Here is a 17391-nt window from a genome sequence, read left to right on the forward strand (position 1 = left end):
TTGTTTAAACTCACGTCAAAGTGGTACCATTGTGTTACGTTTAGATACCACGATTATGTTGTGAAATTTAAATTTGGATTGCCCAAATGAGTACTTTCTGACAACGCAACACCGGATCACATTTACGTTTGTTCGAATATAATAATGGAATGTACGTATGCCAACATTTTTGCCAAATTTTCTCATTTTGAAAAATTATCTCTCATACCGATTGTCTAAAAGTTTTTAAATCTGATTTGTATTTTCTGATATTGTCCTTATTTAGACTTTCAAAATTAGTATAAAATCTCATTTGCAATTTACTTCTCATTTTTGACATGTTCTCCTCGTTTTTCATAGTTGTTTCTTTAAAGATGTACTTCTCTAAAACTATCTTTTAATAAGCTACTAAATGTGATATGGACTTTCCAACGGAAGTCCCTACTCATTTGTTAAGACAATGAACAAATTTGTAGATGCAAAGTATTCAAAACCTCTGTGGCAGTAAGTTTTAATTTAAGAAAGGCTTTCTATTTTCCCTCGTTTTCTTTAAATTCAACAAATTTAAAGGATATAGTCCTTACTGCTAAAAAATTGGATAAGTAATTTAAATATAATACATACATACATACATACATACATACATGCATGCATGCATGCATGCATGCATGCATACATACATACATACATACATACATACATACATACATACATACATACATACATACATACATACATACACATACATGCATACATACATACATACATAAACGCTGAGACAAGTATGTTATTTACGTTTTTGTTATTTATACAAAAGGCCCCAACTCAATTTTACAACTTTAGAAAATTGACTTCTTTAGCTAACAATGCTCCAGTGTTAATATGCTCAGAACCCCCCGTAAATTATACATTTTAGGACAGCCTAAATATAGGGGAACATTTTGGTTACCAGAGTGTCAAAATTGTTTACATAACTATCACGTGAAAGGTAATTTGCATAACCTTTTAAAAATCGGTTTTTCCTATGTTGTGTTTCAATACTTCAAAATATCTTACTAAAACTCTCTGGAATGCAAGGTGTCACAATGTTCTGTTAAAGCGTGTTTCATGTTTTTTAATATATTGCTTAATTTTTATGAGCATAATTTCAAAGAAATCAACTAGGGCTTAAGTAACTCTTCTGGACGTTTTCTGGCATATAAATGGTTTTAGAAGGTTTAAAACAATCTGAGACACACTTTGGAAGATCCTTTGGACAGCTTGCGGTCACAAAAATGTCAGCAACATATCTTAAAGTTTGCCGAGGAATGGACTGTCCTTTAAAATTGTCTAGGGTATACTTGTTTGAAGATGCTTGTATATTGTTTTGGTAATTTTATATATTGTAAATATTAGTATTTATGATTATATATTGAATATATTGGTATATTGTTTACTTTAGGATTCCTTTACACAATGAAATATGCTTTTGAGAAGATTAACATAAAAAACGATTTTGATAAAAATCTATCACAATGATTCGGTATGCAGTAAAGGAGCAGAAGTTCGCTATGAATCTTTACAGGTTCCAGTTTATATTTTCCCCTGCCTTACTTTTAGTATCTATGACACTATGTTTAAATGAATTTTCCCTCATAATTGTTTAGAGTATGCTTGTTTGGAAATACTGGTATATTGTTTGGATGATTTTTTATATTGTATATGGTAGTATATTAGTTATATATTGAATATATTGGTATATTGTTTGCTTTACATTTTCCTTTACATAACCAATTATGCTTTTCAGAAGAATACTTAAAAACGATTTTGACAATAAAACTATCACAATAATTCGGTATGCAGTACAGGAGCAGAAGTTTAAAAAACATCGATAACAATCATCAAACTGTTAAAAAATCCTGCCATGGTCATTTTAGAGTTTCGTTTTAGTTGTATTGATTTGTCCTAAAAGAAACTACAAAAATACACAAAAGGAACACGCAAGGCATATGCGGTAGTGATATTGGGTTGTACATTCTCAGCTCATAATTGAAACTAGCTCCACAGATCTTGTTTGATCAGATCGGCTCCCTTCTCTCCAATCATGATGACTGGTGCGTTGATGTTACCAGAAGTTATATGAGGCATAACAGATGCGTCTACAACACGAACATTGTCCAAACCTCGCACTCTGAAATGAAATGATAATGTTGCTGCTTATCAATGCGAACATTTTCGTTAGAATCATCACATAAATATCGGAACACATTGAACAAACACCTTTGCCCTATGACTGTATTTGAAGACACAACATTGTGTCTGTTAACTGTTATCTCAGAAACTTATTTTAATTTCAAAGTACACACTAAAAGATGTTGTACCCTTTCCATTGGACTTTGAATCAAAACCATGTCAAAGTTAATCTAAGTTTTTGCACAATTTACCCCCGAAGATTTAACCATCCCTTCGCTCTTGCTATACCCACATTAACATTGAATAAGTATCTTGAGTTTTATGTACTGTTGATATAGTAAATGGTATAACGTAGAATTTAGTCTTCGATTTTCAAAATAATGGTATTGCTAAGAAGGAAATCTTTCCTCAAGTTTCAAGGTGAATAATTACATATTGAAGTATTACAACAACGATAAGGTTCAAATATTGATAAAACTTTTTACAAGAGAATCAGACCTAGGATCCAGCCAAGCTTTAAGGTAGAACGCGCCTCCAGGAAGATAGTCGGAGTCTCAAATTTTACACAGTCTTCGTTTCTAATCTACCACTTGCGGGGCCCATTTTAAAGTTCTTGAAGAAAGAAAAAACTTTTACTGTCTTAGTTTTTCGAAAAACGAAAATTTAATTCTTCGACTTTGACATACATTTTACTTGATATATACAACATGCCAATTGCTAAAACAATCGCAAATTGCTTACAGCACGATGTACAAATGGACAATTACAACTCTTACCTTAGAGATGGATCAACCACAGCTTTTCGGTCATCCTTGGCTCCCATTTTACACGTGCCACAAACGTGCCAAATAGTCAATGTCAGGTGGCGAACGACGTGTTCCCAATACTGGTCACTATCAACCTCATAAGGGCAGTTGTCAAACTTGAAATAGGTAGGTGTAATTCTGTTTTATTACAAAAATGACAGGACAGAGAATTAAACTATCAACTGCAGCAGTAAATACACGTCTGAAAGGTAGATTTCTACTTCAATAAGGTAATACTACTTTAGTACTCATATCCATCACTCGCTGTCTGTCTGTCTGTCTGTCTGTCTGTCTGTCTGTCTGTCTGTCTTTTCATTACATTATATCAATTTGCCTTACCCAAAATCTCTAAAAGCCTTTGTGCCCGTAAGCTTCTGAATAAAACGTACTCCCTGCAAGAAGATGAAATTAAAGTGAAGACCATTGTATTTCGCTCATCAATACATTACACTTGGTTACCAAGGTTAAATCATAATGTTTTCACTTACCCCTATCATAGTTTTTACGTCATCGGGGTCTTCCAGGTAGTGCGGATCTATTAGCGGATCGTCAAGCGGGTTTCTGCTCTTTAGCTTCAAGTCACCAACACTCTTTGGATGTAGCAGACCAGGCATGAAATGCAATCCTTCTCTTTCAGCAATCTTTTCTTTGCTTTCTGTGAACTCTAGAGCTTCATCGAACCTTTATCGAATTTAAAGGTATACTCCTGTCATAAAGTCGTCTTTTCATAGTGTTGAGATCGGAAAAGATAAATTATGTTTGTTTACAAATCATCTCATCCGTACTTCGTAAATTCGTCACAGCCTATTTATCTTAAAATCGAACGTTTACGTGTGCAAAAAAAATGAAAAATTCTGTCATGTGTAACATGTTTGTTTTGAAAATATCATATGGCCAAGGGACAAAATAGATATGTTAAATTTCAAGGCTAACCTAAATACTACCATTACTAGTACTGATTAGTGTTCAATTATTGGTTAAGATCACAGGGGTTTCATGGGGTTTCATTGTATGCCTGCGATATCCTGCTGACATCCTGAATACAAATCCTGTTATTACTATTGTAATGGATTAATTATCGTACTTACTCGTCTGCATAGTTACTGATTTCTTTCTCATTAGGTCCAAAATTGTAAAAGGGGGAGTAGAAAACCTGTATATCTGGCCAGGGGATATCTTCCTGTTGTAAGGAAGGTAAATGTCAGTTAATAGGGTTATTACCTTTTATAGATACAGTGTTAAAACAGCTCGACGATCATTTGGCAACTCTCATTATTTTAATATTTTTATGTCAACAAATGCCTCGAAATCAAAAGATTGAAACTTTGCACAGACCTTCCGTTCGAAAAAAATTAAACCATTTCCCCTCACAAACAAGAATAAAATTCACTGGTCATAGGGCAATATTTGGTAGAAGAGAAACAAATTACCCAATATTTTACCAACACACTAGAAATTCAATATGGTTGCCATCCATGTGTTAACTATGTGGGGTAAAAAACCTTTCCCATGCTGTTAAAATCTTTATTTCCGAGCCTCCAAATGAGTCCTATCAATTGGTAGACAATATCGTATAAGTTTGAGAGTCCGAATATTTAACCCTTAGACGCATCCTATGCCAAATTTAAGTTCTCTTTTTTTCTGGATCGAATTGCATACTTTGAAGTACTTTTTATAGTGACCCTGATTTATATGCTTAATTGTGAAAGAAAAGCGTCAGCACGTTCTTAAAAGAAAAGCGTCAGCAAGAGTTTACAAACTTTCTGTGTCGAGTAGTGAGCATTCTGAAGGTTTGTGTGCCCGAATGTGAAAACTACCTTAGTCTTGATAAATCCGGCGACTTCGATGGCATTTGTAGTTAGGCAATCCTGCAAGGAACAATGGAGAAGTTTTGCTTACGTTCTTACGAAAATAAATCTGACATAAATCGGAAACCATTGTTTCAACAGAAATCTTTTGTAGTACTTTCAGCAGGGCACAGAATTCAGAAAATTTCAATCAGATTCGTTCAGGAAACACTCTCATATATACTCGCAATCATACACTGCACAGGGATTTAATCAGAGCAATGGCTACGTTGAACTGAGTTCAGGCAGCTTCGGGAGCAATTCTGTCCTCAATTACAAAAGGGTCGAACAAGTCAACACTTTACGTATATTTAATGTTCCTAGTATTTTGTTCATGAGGCCTCTTTTGAAACACAAGCGTCTGCATCATATTCTTAGTATACAGTGCGTAATGGAATCTTTAATATCTGGCACAACATCATACAATTCTGAGACTTTTATGTGAAGAGATAAAATTTACGAGAAGCTTTTGGTAATAATTTCTTTAGAGAGAACAAAAATCGCCAGCTTTTGTTATACTATTGACTACATGTTTTCTTATGTTCAATATATTTACTTTTCATTGCCATGCTTTAACGTCCGTTGTCATTTGTGGTCTACAATCTCCTGCCACATTTTCTAAAATCAACGAATACAAAACTTTAGAAGTAAATTTTTGTGTATGCACGATATTAGATCATTGGCAATTATTTATTGAAGTCATACTAACCTTTGCAATCCCGCCTCCACTTCCATGATTTCTCATGATTATCATGATATGGTCCTAAAATATTGCAAAAAAATCAATTGATCATACACTTAAGTATAGTTTTACAGGGAATTTGGTGTTTGTAACGTTGTGATTATTAACTTGTTTGCATATTCAATGAATCTCTGTAATCCTGCTATATGTCAGTACTGAATGCACCGATATTGACGGGACTTGTACAATTCAGCGATCATACTTACGTCTACCTCTATCAGTGAAGCGATGTAATCATTGCCTTGATAAAGTTTTTAAGTGTTGCGTGATAGCTTATATGTGCGCGTGGGCGCTTTATGAACTCTACAGTATGTGATGGCATCGCAGTCTGAAAAATTGTAACTACTAGAACTCGTTTATTGAACCACACTTAATTAAAGGTGGAGATTTAACCAAGCTGTGTTGACCGTGATGTCTTCATAAGGTGACTGGGTGAATTTACTGAATTTCATGCACATGACATTCTTTTTATTCGCTCATTTGCAAATGCAATAACTTTCTGTAATGGGGCTACATGGTAAGACTGAACTTACTAAGTTTGATCCGATTTCTCGGGTACATCGTTTACTCTTAAATTAAGTTGTGTCAAAAATTAGATGAGTGCGACATATAATAATAAGCTCATTTCGCAATTTTAATGTTTGTATTATTAGGCCATACATGGAAAAAAATGCACTGAGATTGATCATACTGCTTAATTATGCCGAAACGTTGCTTTGTACGACATGCTCATTCTTTGCCTATTTAGTAAAGTGCGGTTATAAGCTCATGTGATTATCTCAGAATAAGTGAATGCACTGAATTTAATTTTACTTTTAATGTACATTGGTTATATTTATATTTAATAATGCTTGAAGTTGGATTTAGTATGACCTATCACTATTTGCTCATTTGCACATTAAGTGCCTTACAGCATAGACAGTAGACCCCCCTCTACTGTCTATGCTTTCAGTAATCGGACACAAAGCAAAATCTGAATGCAACGACGTTGGACTAGTAAAACATTCATGAACGGCCAGTGCTTACATCCAAATAAGGTTGTGTATAGCATAAACAAACTTGTACTTTGGTTACTTCCTCTTCTTTTACTATATTTGTAAAGCATTCCGTTTGGCACACGGTCTGACTTGAGTCTTAGTTTGATTTCTATATGTAGTTCACTTTTGATCAATATCACCTATGCTACCAGCTGTACCTAGAGGGTTGCTCAGTATGACACCTAGTGTATATCAAACCTCGCAATGCCATCTAAACCTGATTTTCTGTAAAAAAAAATTTACAAAATGATAGACCTACAGCATACTTAAGGTTTGGATTCGTTTTGCTATGAACTTTACATTATTTACATTATTAATATTTTAGCGCGTATAGAGGCTAAAATTGCCGTTTGCAGTCAGCACCTCCCCTTGGTAAAAATTACCTTATTTGGAAAATGTATGAGAGTCACCTGTTATGAGCTCAACATCAACTGTTGCTAAGTGACAAGAACTAAACAGCTTTCAAACATGCTAAGCCTGAATGTTTGTTGATCTGTATCAAAAAAATGGTAAACCAACAGTATATATATTTTGCTCTGAAGTTTACAGCCTTGGATTCATATGTATAATTCTTGTTTTGAAGCATATAGTCAAAAAATGCGCCAAGATTGGCATTCGATGTTTAGCCTCTGTTCGGAAAAAATCCTTATCTGGTAAATATTTGTCACGTGGACATATTTATTTGATTGGGTGAGTTCTCGGACTGACTGCGAACAAAGAAAACACAAAGTTGTAGCTTTCTTAGGATGAACTTATTTACACCCATGACAGCGCACCATTAAAGTTCTACGTCACTGTTACCATAACTTTACATCAATTCTGATATTCACCTGCATGTTTTCACCGACTGGTAGGTCGCACAACACAGGTATTCCCATTTCTTCGAGATGGGCCTTTGGCCCAACACCAGACAACATTAAAAGCTACGTATAGACAAAAAATCGATTAATATCGTCAATCAATCAATTTATATTCATTACGGTAAAAACACCGATGCAGCCTAAATTGACACATAACAATATCTTAAGGTGGAGGACTACCTAATACCAATAAATCATATATGTTTTAGCTGGAAGGGTGAGGATTAAAATATTACCAGAAAAATGGATGTTGCCATTCTGCTTTTTGAGATAATTTACATCCAATCACCCATTACTCCACGATTTTGAGCACCAAACACAACTTTTTTTACAAATTTGACCCTTTCAACCGATACAATAATCATGGTTGATAAAATTTTTATTTTATTACACCTGTGATTCTAAAACGTCTGCTACATGTATTATTTCCGATATAAACAACAGATAACTAAAAAAGAAGTAACTGATCTAATTATAACATAGATGTCACATATTTAATATTTCAAAATTTGTTGAAAAAGTGCTGAAGAAAGTATTTTTGAATCAGAGGTTTTTCAAAGAAAAACCTACAATTATGACGTTCCTTAAAAATCAAGCTCGGTGACTTAGTACTTGTATTTCTTTTTTCATTGGGACATCTTTAAATTAACCACCTGTGAAAATTTCACCGTGACGAAATTTACGATATTCCTCGTATGTTTTCTGACATTTCAACACGCAATCCTATGCGACTGCTAATTTCCGGCTAACTCCTAGGTAGTCATGTACGTCACTCAAAGTGACAACCTTGAATCCCCAAAATAAGCATTGCCAAAACAAACTCAAGAATTTCTGAAACTATACCTCGCAGACATTCAGTATGCCCTGCACAAACCTGAGGAGAAGCTACGGAACCAGCCGATACGATCACTTCCTTATTCACATACACAATATCATTTTCTCCACTTTTTAGGAATTCTACAGCAGTTGCCTTCTTCTCCTCGAATACAATCTGTAAGCATACCACAAAGATAAAACAACGAGTTTCGATCTACATATCATTCGTTCCTTACCGATCGCATCGTAACTATAGCCGTATGGTTATATTTACTGTCATCGGAATTCGTTCATAATGGACTCTCAGGTAGCCAGGTCTCATTCATTTTCTCTGACTTTGCGTCGCTACTCTCAGCGAAGTCAAAGTGACAAAACGGCAAAAGTTATGTCGAAAAGTTATATTTGAAGGAAAGAAACCGTGTAAAACACACCTCATGAACACTGTATAATTATATATTCTCATACGTAAAATGTAGGCGAAGCAACAAGGCGAGTTTTGAAGAAATGAGATGAGATACCCGTATGATAGTTGCTAGCGTCTCTGTCCAAACCGTCAGATTAGCCCTCATCTTTGCCGGGTTCAGAAAAGCGACGGCTGTACTGCATCGTTTGCCGTCCTTGATAGTTGCTTGGAAATAGTTGAAAGCAATCTGAATATAACGAAATGGAAAAGAAAGTTGAGTATATCAAAAACGTAGGGGAGTATAGGACTCTCGATACACTTCATGTCGGCACAAAGGTGAAAGTTGACTTGAGTACACATTGCAGGAGTTATAATACAGTTACAGAACATAAGGCCTTAACAACCCACGCGAGTGTATATGTTAATTCCATCTCTATAGTTGGTTTGGTACTTCAGGATGCCCTTCTTTTCATCGTTAATATTGTTGTATCATCAAGTGGATTTCTATATTTATTATCTCAGAAATCAGATATCAATTGGTTTCGAGGCCTAGTCAAATGAAGGAGTATGATCATTGGTTGGTACAGGAAAGTGCACCCCGGCACTCTCATGTCAATATTGCCTGAGTATTAAAAAGGCATACTTCGTTGCTCAACGTGCTGAGGAATATTCAGAATCTGATACCAGATTCAAATAGCGCTAAAATAGATCAACGCTTTTATTTTCTTGTATATAATTTCTCAAAAGTGTGCATGAGGGTATACTGCGAATGGTCATGTTGCGCGCACTTTGAGCCTACATATAGAAAGTGACGTGTACGTACTGTGTACTTTACCAAACGGATCGCTGAAAGTGTGACCTCTTGCAGAAACCGTACTGATGACCTTACCGTACTGTACCTTACACTAGGTCAACGCTAGTTATGCGAACTCCTTGAAGAAGACGCATGATCGCTATCAACTTAATATGGAACCTTCGACCGTCACCAGCACATAATGTTGCTAATTGCCCGAGAGGGATGTGCCATTATCGGACATGATATCTATTTCCTTATTTGAACTGAACTGAACTGAACTACAAATATTGGTGACCAACTTCCAATTACACCAAGTTCTTGCAAAAGTTATTCAAGGTCATACGTCTTTCATTCTCACCTGATCAATGCCATTGTTAACATCCTTAACCGGCAATCCAAGTTCTTTAGCTACAATTAATTACAATGGAGAAAAGTATGAACGTCTTTTCAAGATTGTCACCCTCCGGTCTACAATACAGTTTCGGAAACAAATATGTCTTGTTGCACAACAGTTAAAGATTTTGCTGTTGTGTCACAGGCTAATGATGAAAAACAACGACTTATTCAAATAATCGCAATCATACCAATCCATAATCCAATAACACTAGGTCAAAATTTGTAAGACAATAGTTGTAACATAGACACAAAACAGCACAGAACAGACAGTAAATAGACGGTCACAAACAAAGTCAAATTCATGAAAGAAGAATATATGGACCTCTGGCCAAAAGACCAAGAAGTGATTTCAGGTGTTTCGAAAATAGTAAGCGCATCCTGCCCCACATGTGGCACTCGCCAAATATCAATCTGTAAGTCAGATAGGTAGTGGTCACTAACTAAGGCCCCATGTCACCGATGCCATCAGTGATCATTTGTCGAAGAGAGATATCGTATTTATCAACCAGCTTGCGTTACCTGCCAAAAAAGCGTTTGAATGTAGAGACAAGTCTTTCTCTGGTGTAACCTTGATTTAACAGTTGAAAGAGAGATGGCCATGTCTCTCTACAAAATCACCATATAAACTGCATGCTCTTGCATATCGAATAAGCTGGGAAATGTATAACCCATAAGCAGGTGATACGATTTAATAAATATTTAATATAATATAATTGCATACCTGCTTCCATAACCACTTGGCTAAATTTGCATGTTGGTGTTACGTCAGACACGGTTAGAGGGCCCCCTTTGTTATGGTATTCAGTTTTTAAGTACTCCTCACTGGATAAAATGAAAATTACCATGGAAAAATTGAAAAAAGTGATTTATGTGCATTAGACATGATTTCGATGCCCTTCGCAAACGTGGTGAATTTCAAGAAGATTTACCTTTCATTATTTTGGCCTTCGGGCGGGAGGCATGCAGTACAAATAAAATTGTCACGGGCAATCGTGTGTAATAATTACGCTCGCGTGAAGTGCAAAGGTATATTTGCATACGCTTTTTTTTGGAAATTATCTTCATAGAATTGAAATGGTCCAATACAAAAATAAATTACATATTTTGAAGAGATCCTTGCGGTCTGTTATCCTATGCCAATTCAACAATCAGATTAACGTCTTCTTACTCCTACCGGGTATAATAATCCCCATCCGTTATTCATTATTCAGTTGAAATGTACTGATTTCCTTAGTATTACTTACTTTGTATTGTTTTCAGATTTTAGAAAGTATGGCAGTACTTCGTCGTAACTCCATCCTTCAGCTCCAAGTCTTGCCCATGAATCGTAGTCTTCTTTGCATCCTCTAACATACTGCATTCCATTGATACTGCTGGATCCACCAAGAACCTACATTTCATAATATTTGATTAAGTCTCTCGCTGTGATATGATGGGGAAGTCAGTGTACATGTAGCAGGAGTTGAAATGGCATGGTGGCAATTAGGGGCGCTGACAGGTCCACGGAGGATAAGTGCCCTGATAGCCGTTGGGCGTTGATGCTCGACAGTCGACAGTCACTTATGCCTTTTCTGTCTCTCATTGGTGCAGTTTATCATATTTATGATGGTCGGGGGAATCGCAAGCGAAAGGATACATAGACACAAGGGTCTCTCGTGCTTTTGGAACTCGCAGCTGCTCTTGGAATGCCCAGCTCGCGCCTTAGGCCCTACGCTTGTGATTCCCCACACCGTCGTGTGCGTGAGAGACTACATGTACAACAATAAGAGACAGCAAAGGCAGAAAGGACTGTCGACAGTCGACATTGGTGCAAGCACAGTCAATTTCTAGCTCGGGTGTCACATTTGATAGGTCATATATAGTGACAATGAACGTCAAGCAACCAAAGATTAATATTGTGCATTTTACAAGTAGAGAGTTCGAAGGTTATTGATACGAGGCCATCGTTGAATAGTCCGTGCAAGATAGTTTACTGGAGGTCTATTTCTCCGAGTTACTTGATTTTAAGCCATAATCATCCATTAAATCTCTAGCCTAACTGTTAAATGTGCAAAAATTAACACATTACCAGGATTTTTTATCATTAATGCCACAGTATAACGTCCTTATTACTTTGTCTCGCGAACTGGTGGAAGATATTAATCAAAAGTGATAACTTTGAACTTGAGCATTTCTATTATCATAAGTAAAGTAACTATTGCGGAATCATAGTTACTCTGATCAAAAATGCTTATTATTCCTATCGTCATTTGCTCGCATGAACCTGTCCTTTTTATTACCAGCTCGAAGTGAGTGCAAATCAGCGCATTGATTTTAATAGGAACATCCGGGGAGTTAGCGGGCCGGTGAACGATGTACTGACCGGTTCCCATGGTCACCCGGTTAAGTGCAGCTCTTCGACGTTTTCGACTTCAAAGTATTATATATTATTGCCTGAATACATGGGTTTATGTGCCCGAGAGCAGGTGACAATTTGCCCGACGCCAAGAGGGCAAATTGTCTCCTGCTGCGAGGGCACATAAACCCATGTATTCAGGCAATAATATTTTTATTACATGCCTCTTCACAGTTAATGCTATATGACATTTAGTTACATGCAGGGCATTTTCAAACAAGTTTACCATTATCGACCAGCATCAAACAGATTTTAACGAAAGTTAAAATAGCAGTGCGCGCATGGATATTTTACATCTAGCGTTAAGCGTCTACTTTGACGTCGAAAACGTCGAAAGGCTTCACTGGACCGGGTAACCATGGAAACCGGTCAGTACATCGTTCACCGGCCCGCTAACATCCCGGATGTTCCTATTCAAATCAATGCACTGATTTGCACTCACATCGAGGCATGTAATAACGAAGACGCTTAACCCTAGATGTAAATGATCCATGCGTGAACTTCTATTTTGATTTTCGTTAAATCTGTTTGATGATGGTTGATAATGGTAAAATTGTTTGAAAATGCCCTGCGTGTAACCAAATGTCATATAGCATTGACAAAGACATGTAATGAAAATATTTTTGCCTGAATACATGGTTTTATGTGCCCTCGCAGCAGGAGACAATTTGCCCTCCTGACGTCGGGTAAATTGTCACCTGGTCTCGGGCACATAAACCCATGTATTCAGGCAATAATATATAGTAAAATATGACATGTCTTTTATGATTTCATGCAAATTTATGTCTATGCAACGTGTACAGCAGATTTCATAAATTGAACCGTTTCCTTCCTGACCTTTCCCTTGTTCCAGATAGCGCGATTATCTTTCATGGCGAAACATGCATGCTTCTGCGGAACTGTCTGTAAGAGACCATAAGAAATAGCAGCTTCAGTTAAATGCAATTCAATGCAATGTAATTCTATACACAGTCCCTCTGTGTTCTATAGCAACGTAAGGATGACCTTATTACCATATACCAATGCCAGTGAAAGGTCATTTGTGTCTGTCCTAAATGTTCAATGGCCGTGAACAATTACTGGAAGTCGAGCAAACAGCCTGTCAAATATTTAGACATGTAAGAAACGTGCGAGTGTAAAACATTTTCACGACATTTAATCCTTTGATGTAGTGATAGTCTTGGCCATCTGATTATGGTAGCTTGGCTCAAACGTTTCGCACTGAAGTAAATATCAAATTTTATGTTTCTAATGATCCTTCTAACATTAAAGAAATCATTCCTCAAAATGTCAGTCAATCCTTCAGAGGCACATGGTAGATATTACCTTATACTGCCAATCTAATTCAGTACCAAGGTTAAACCCCTGTGCCATGGGAATATGGATTTCTGGTTTCGTATCCTCGGGACCTGCTTCCAGTAACAATACACTGATACCCTCATCTTCTGTCAAACGGTTTGCGAGTACACAGCCAGCGCTACCAGCTCCAATTATTACAAAGTCGAACGTTTGCTTCTTGTCTGCCATTATAGAAGTGACGCCAGGTTGAAAAGTTTACCACAGGCAGTTAAGGGTCATGATGTTTACCCCACTAAACGTGCAAGGCGCCCTCTCAAGGAGAATTTTCATAATTTAGGCACTTTTATGAAGCACTCGTCTCACAGGTTGTATTGTTAGTATAACACGTTGACGTAACATGTCACATTATGAGCCAGAAAATTACAAATAAAACAAATAGCAGGCGCTTTGTGTAGTGGAGAAAGCATTTCTTGGAGAACGATCCTTTTGAAGTAAGCTCCTTGCTCTTTAGTTATAAAGTGGAGAAATGTTAAGTTTGGCCAGATTAGTGTGACCAGGCGACGCAAGATGAGAAGTAGTTACAGAGATGTCATTCACTACTACAGTAACTTGTTTTTGAGAACGCATCCTAAAACTTCTACTTGAAACATCCCCCTAGCCAACAGCTCACCCAGTACCCTTACCCCCTCGTGCAACATACAGTATATTTTAAAAGATTTCCCCACTTTTGAAGTTAGCTACATTTCCTCATTCACCATCATAACAAAACATGTATAAAAAGTGCAGTCATTTTGGCTAGTCCGAGTTGTTAATCTCGTTATCATTCATAATTTTGTTATGGTTCAGTTTATAATCAGTGGATCGGGGATGACCCCACAACCCAGTATGTCTTATTGACGTTTGACAAATTCATAAAGTAGTGTTTTCTTTAATGTTATATCTAATTTTGTGCTATCAAACAGAGGTGTTAGATCAGTTTTATATTCTATTTGGTTGATCCCAACACTCCAGAATTTTCGAAACTGCAATATTTCAACTAGATCTATCGCTGTGTCAATTCATGAAAACAGTCAACCTCCAGAACCAAGGCGTGATCGTCCTCACTCAGAGGTAATCTTAAATTATTTCTTCCTTGAATCAGTACACAGAAGCATAGCATACACCGCCTGCATGTTTCAGTCTCACGCCGATTCAATAGTGTCACTTTCTCCAAGTAAAAGCACGTAATGGTTTGCCATAAGGGAGCTGCCATTATGTACGGCCTGGGGGTCGGAGGAATGTAAGGGAGTTACTCAAAAATTGAAAGCTACAAGGGAGGGGATTGCTCAAAATGCGGAGGGAAAGAAAGATGTTACTCAATTTTTGGTGCGAATTAAATTAAAACACCTCTCAAATTGCACCATTGCACACATCAACTTCTCAAAATTTGCGATTCTAGAGAGGGACACCCCACTCTCGCGCTCTCTCCAGTGGGATGTTCTAACAGTTTTCCTAATAAAAAACCAATTTGAAAACATCTCTCAGATTGCACCAGACTGCACCATTGCACACATCAATTTCTAATTTTTTTTCTATGCGAGAGTGGGGACACCCCTCGCGCTCTCCCCTTTCGGTGTTCTAACAGTTTTACTAAATGAAATAAATCAAAAACACCTCTCAGATTGCACCAGACTGCATCATTGCACACACTTGATTCTTCCCCCTCAGCCAACTGCGTGTTCTCCCTGCACTTTCAAATTCTGCCCAGTCAGATCTCTTAGTGAAAACCCTGTCATGATACCCATCAAATGAAACAATTATTCAATGAATTTTATGTATGAAGCCATACAAATATTATATGGTTGGATATTGGTTTTAGTGTGAGCTTTTATGTCTGTATTCTGTTGTGACTTTGAATTTAATTTTGTTTGATACTGTGTATCTTCATCATGGAAGCATTAACATTGAAGTACAGAAAAGTTCTCTTTTTCCACTGTGAATCAGCAAAACAGACATGTTTCGAACAAATCACTTGTCCTTCATCAGTGTCCACACTTGATCTGACAGAAAGATCCAAATGCAGGCATTTAAACAGCTGGAGGTGTGAGCAAACTCGAGGCGTGAAAACGTTTCATTGTCACAGAAAATGTGTTAAGTGTGGACATTGAACTGTCCACTGACTTTCAGGATGTCACCATAGATGGATGGTATCTCATATTTTCCAACATTGGCGTTAAGTGGTGGATTGTTTACATTAATGAGTATGGCCTCTAATAATCTTCTTTTGTCTACGTGTTAATTTTGTTTGTTCCCCGTTTTACAACCATGGGATAACCGATGACAATCTTGCAGGTTAAACAAGAATTTGGAAGGTCTTTACTATCACTGTATTTTCGTCAATCTTACAAATAATTGTATTGGTATTTAACTTTTCTATGTAGGGGGGTCAGTCAAAATTACTGTGTTAGAGGGGGATAATCAAATTCATCAAGGTTGGCAGGGGGCGGGGTTACTCAAAATTTTGGAGTTTCCGATGAAATTCCTCCGATCCCCAGACCGTAAATAATGACGGCTCCCTGACGTCTAAGGATTACGAAAGTGGGTAGCTTATCACATGCATCAGCATGTCAGACAAAATATTTCTATTAATCAGCGAGGTTTCCCAAAGCTGATAAATAACTACGTATCATACTAACTTTGTAGAGTATATTGATTCTTATTGTAGAGTCCTGCAACAATAAATACCGTGACGTGTCATGCCATTTTTGTACGGACATGAACGCTTCCCCTATGTTCATATCTGTGAAAATTCCGGCGTCTCCTGACATGATGCGTACGCGCAACAAACGAAATTCCTTCATTTTAGGGGTTGAAATCCTCCCCGCTCCTCCAAATGAAAGTTCTTATGTGAAATGGAAATATCAATGACATCAACGTAATGCCTTTACTCACACACGCACCTATGGATCCCAGATACTGTATGAAGCCATACAAGAACCAATGCTACACATTGATCAAAACTAAACTCACGATGAAATCACTTCCAAGTGATAGCACATTTTATTATCTTTCTCATGTAGGAAAATGTTTAACACATTTCAAAGGCGAAAAATAAAGCATGCCAGGTTTCACTTCAGATATGTTTTTCAGTAGTTCCGTGCTTTCTGCTTCTGTATATTGTGGTCTGTCTTTTCTTGATGAACACGAAGATCGCATATTGTGTCAACTTTGATCCAAAGATAGTCGCTGCATAGCGTTTAATTTGTAATTCGTTCTTTACAACTCTGTATCAAAGTCGCTTCCTGTCCTGCATATCTCCCAATTTTATTGCCACTTGGTCAGAGTTTAGAAAACAGTACGGAAATCCTGATGCGATGAACGCAAGTCGACATGAGCTCCCCCCCCCCAAAAAAAAAAAGAAAAGAAAAAAATTAAACCAAGGAATTATACCGATCGTGCGACAACAGTTATTACCTGACTATCGTAATGTTCATGTTATGGTAGCCAAATGGCATCGAAATATTCGATTCGTACTTGATCAAGATGTTCAAAAATCTGCTTATTTTGACGTTAGCAAAATGACAGTGACGAAAAGACGGCATTGTACTAGATCGAGACGCTCAAAAATTCAACTCTTTTAATGTTCATTTACGTAGCGAAATCCAAGTGGAATTGTATCGCCAGGAACGATAGAACCGTTCCCGATTGACATGTTCCAACACCAAACAATAGTGTGCTTGTTTTGAGGTTTGATACTTCACTTTGGCACTTGTTTGTGACTTTGATTAGCGACGTAGGTGTCGCGGATATCCTTGTGTCATTACATGACAATGGCTCTATTGTTCCAGTCAGAATCTGGGTGTA

General features: G+C 37.1%; 1 protein-coding gene across 1 annotated transcript; it reads right to left on the bottom strand.

The window, feature by feature from the left end:
• Window positions 1-768: 768 nt before the first annotated feature.
• LOC139116876 (alcohol dehydrogenase [acceptor]-like) lies at window positions 769-13841 on the bottom strand. Its single transcript, XM_070679605.1, has 15 exons — window positions 13576-13841; window positions 13087-13152; window positions 11099-11244; window positions 10576-10676; window positions 9817-9866; window positions 8778-8909; window positions 8318-8434; window positions 7414-7506; window positions 5514-5567; window positions 4775-4825; window positions 4046-4137; window positions 3446-3638; window positions 3297-3349; window positions 2928-3095; window positions 769-2149 (listed from the first exon to the last, which is right to left on the bottom strand). The coding sequence occupies exons 1-15, from the start codon at window positions 13774-13776 to the stop codon at window positions 2014-2016; spliced, it is 1653 nt and encodes a 550-aa protein (XP_070535706.1). The 5' UTR covers window positions 13777-13841; the 3' UTR covers window positions 769-2013.
• Between the last annotated feature and the right edge of the window lie 3550 nt (window positions 13842-17391).

This window comes from Ptychodera flava, chromosome 18 (assembly GCF_041260155.1).
Source record: "Ptychodera flava strain L36383 chromosome 18, AS_Pfla_20210202, whole genome shotgun sequence".
NCBI lineage: Eukaryota > Metazoa > Hemichordata > Enteropneusta > Ptychoderidae > Ptychodera > Ptychodera flava.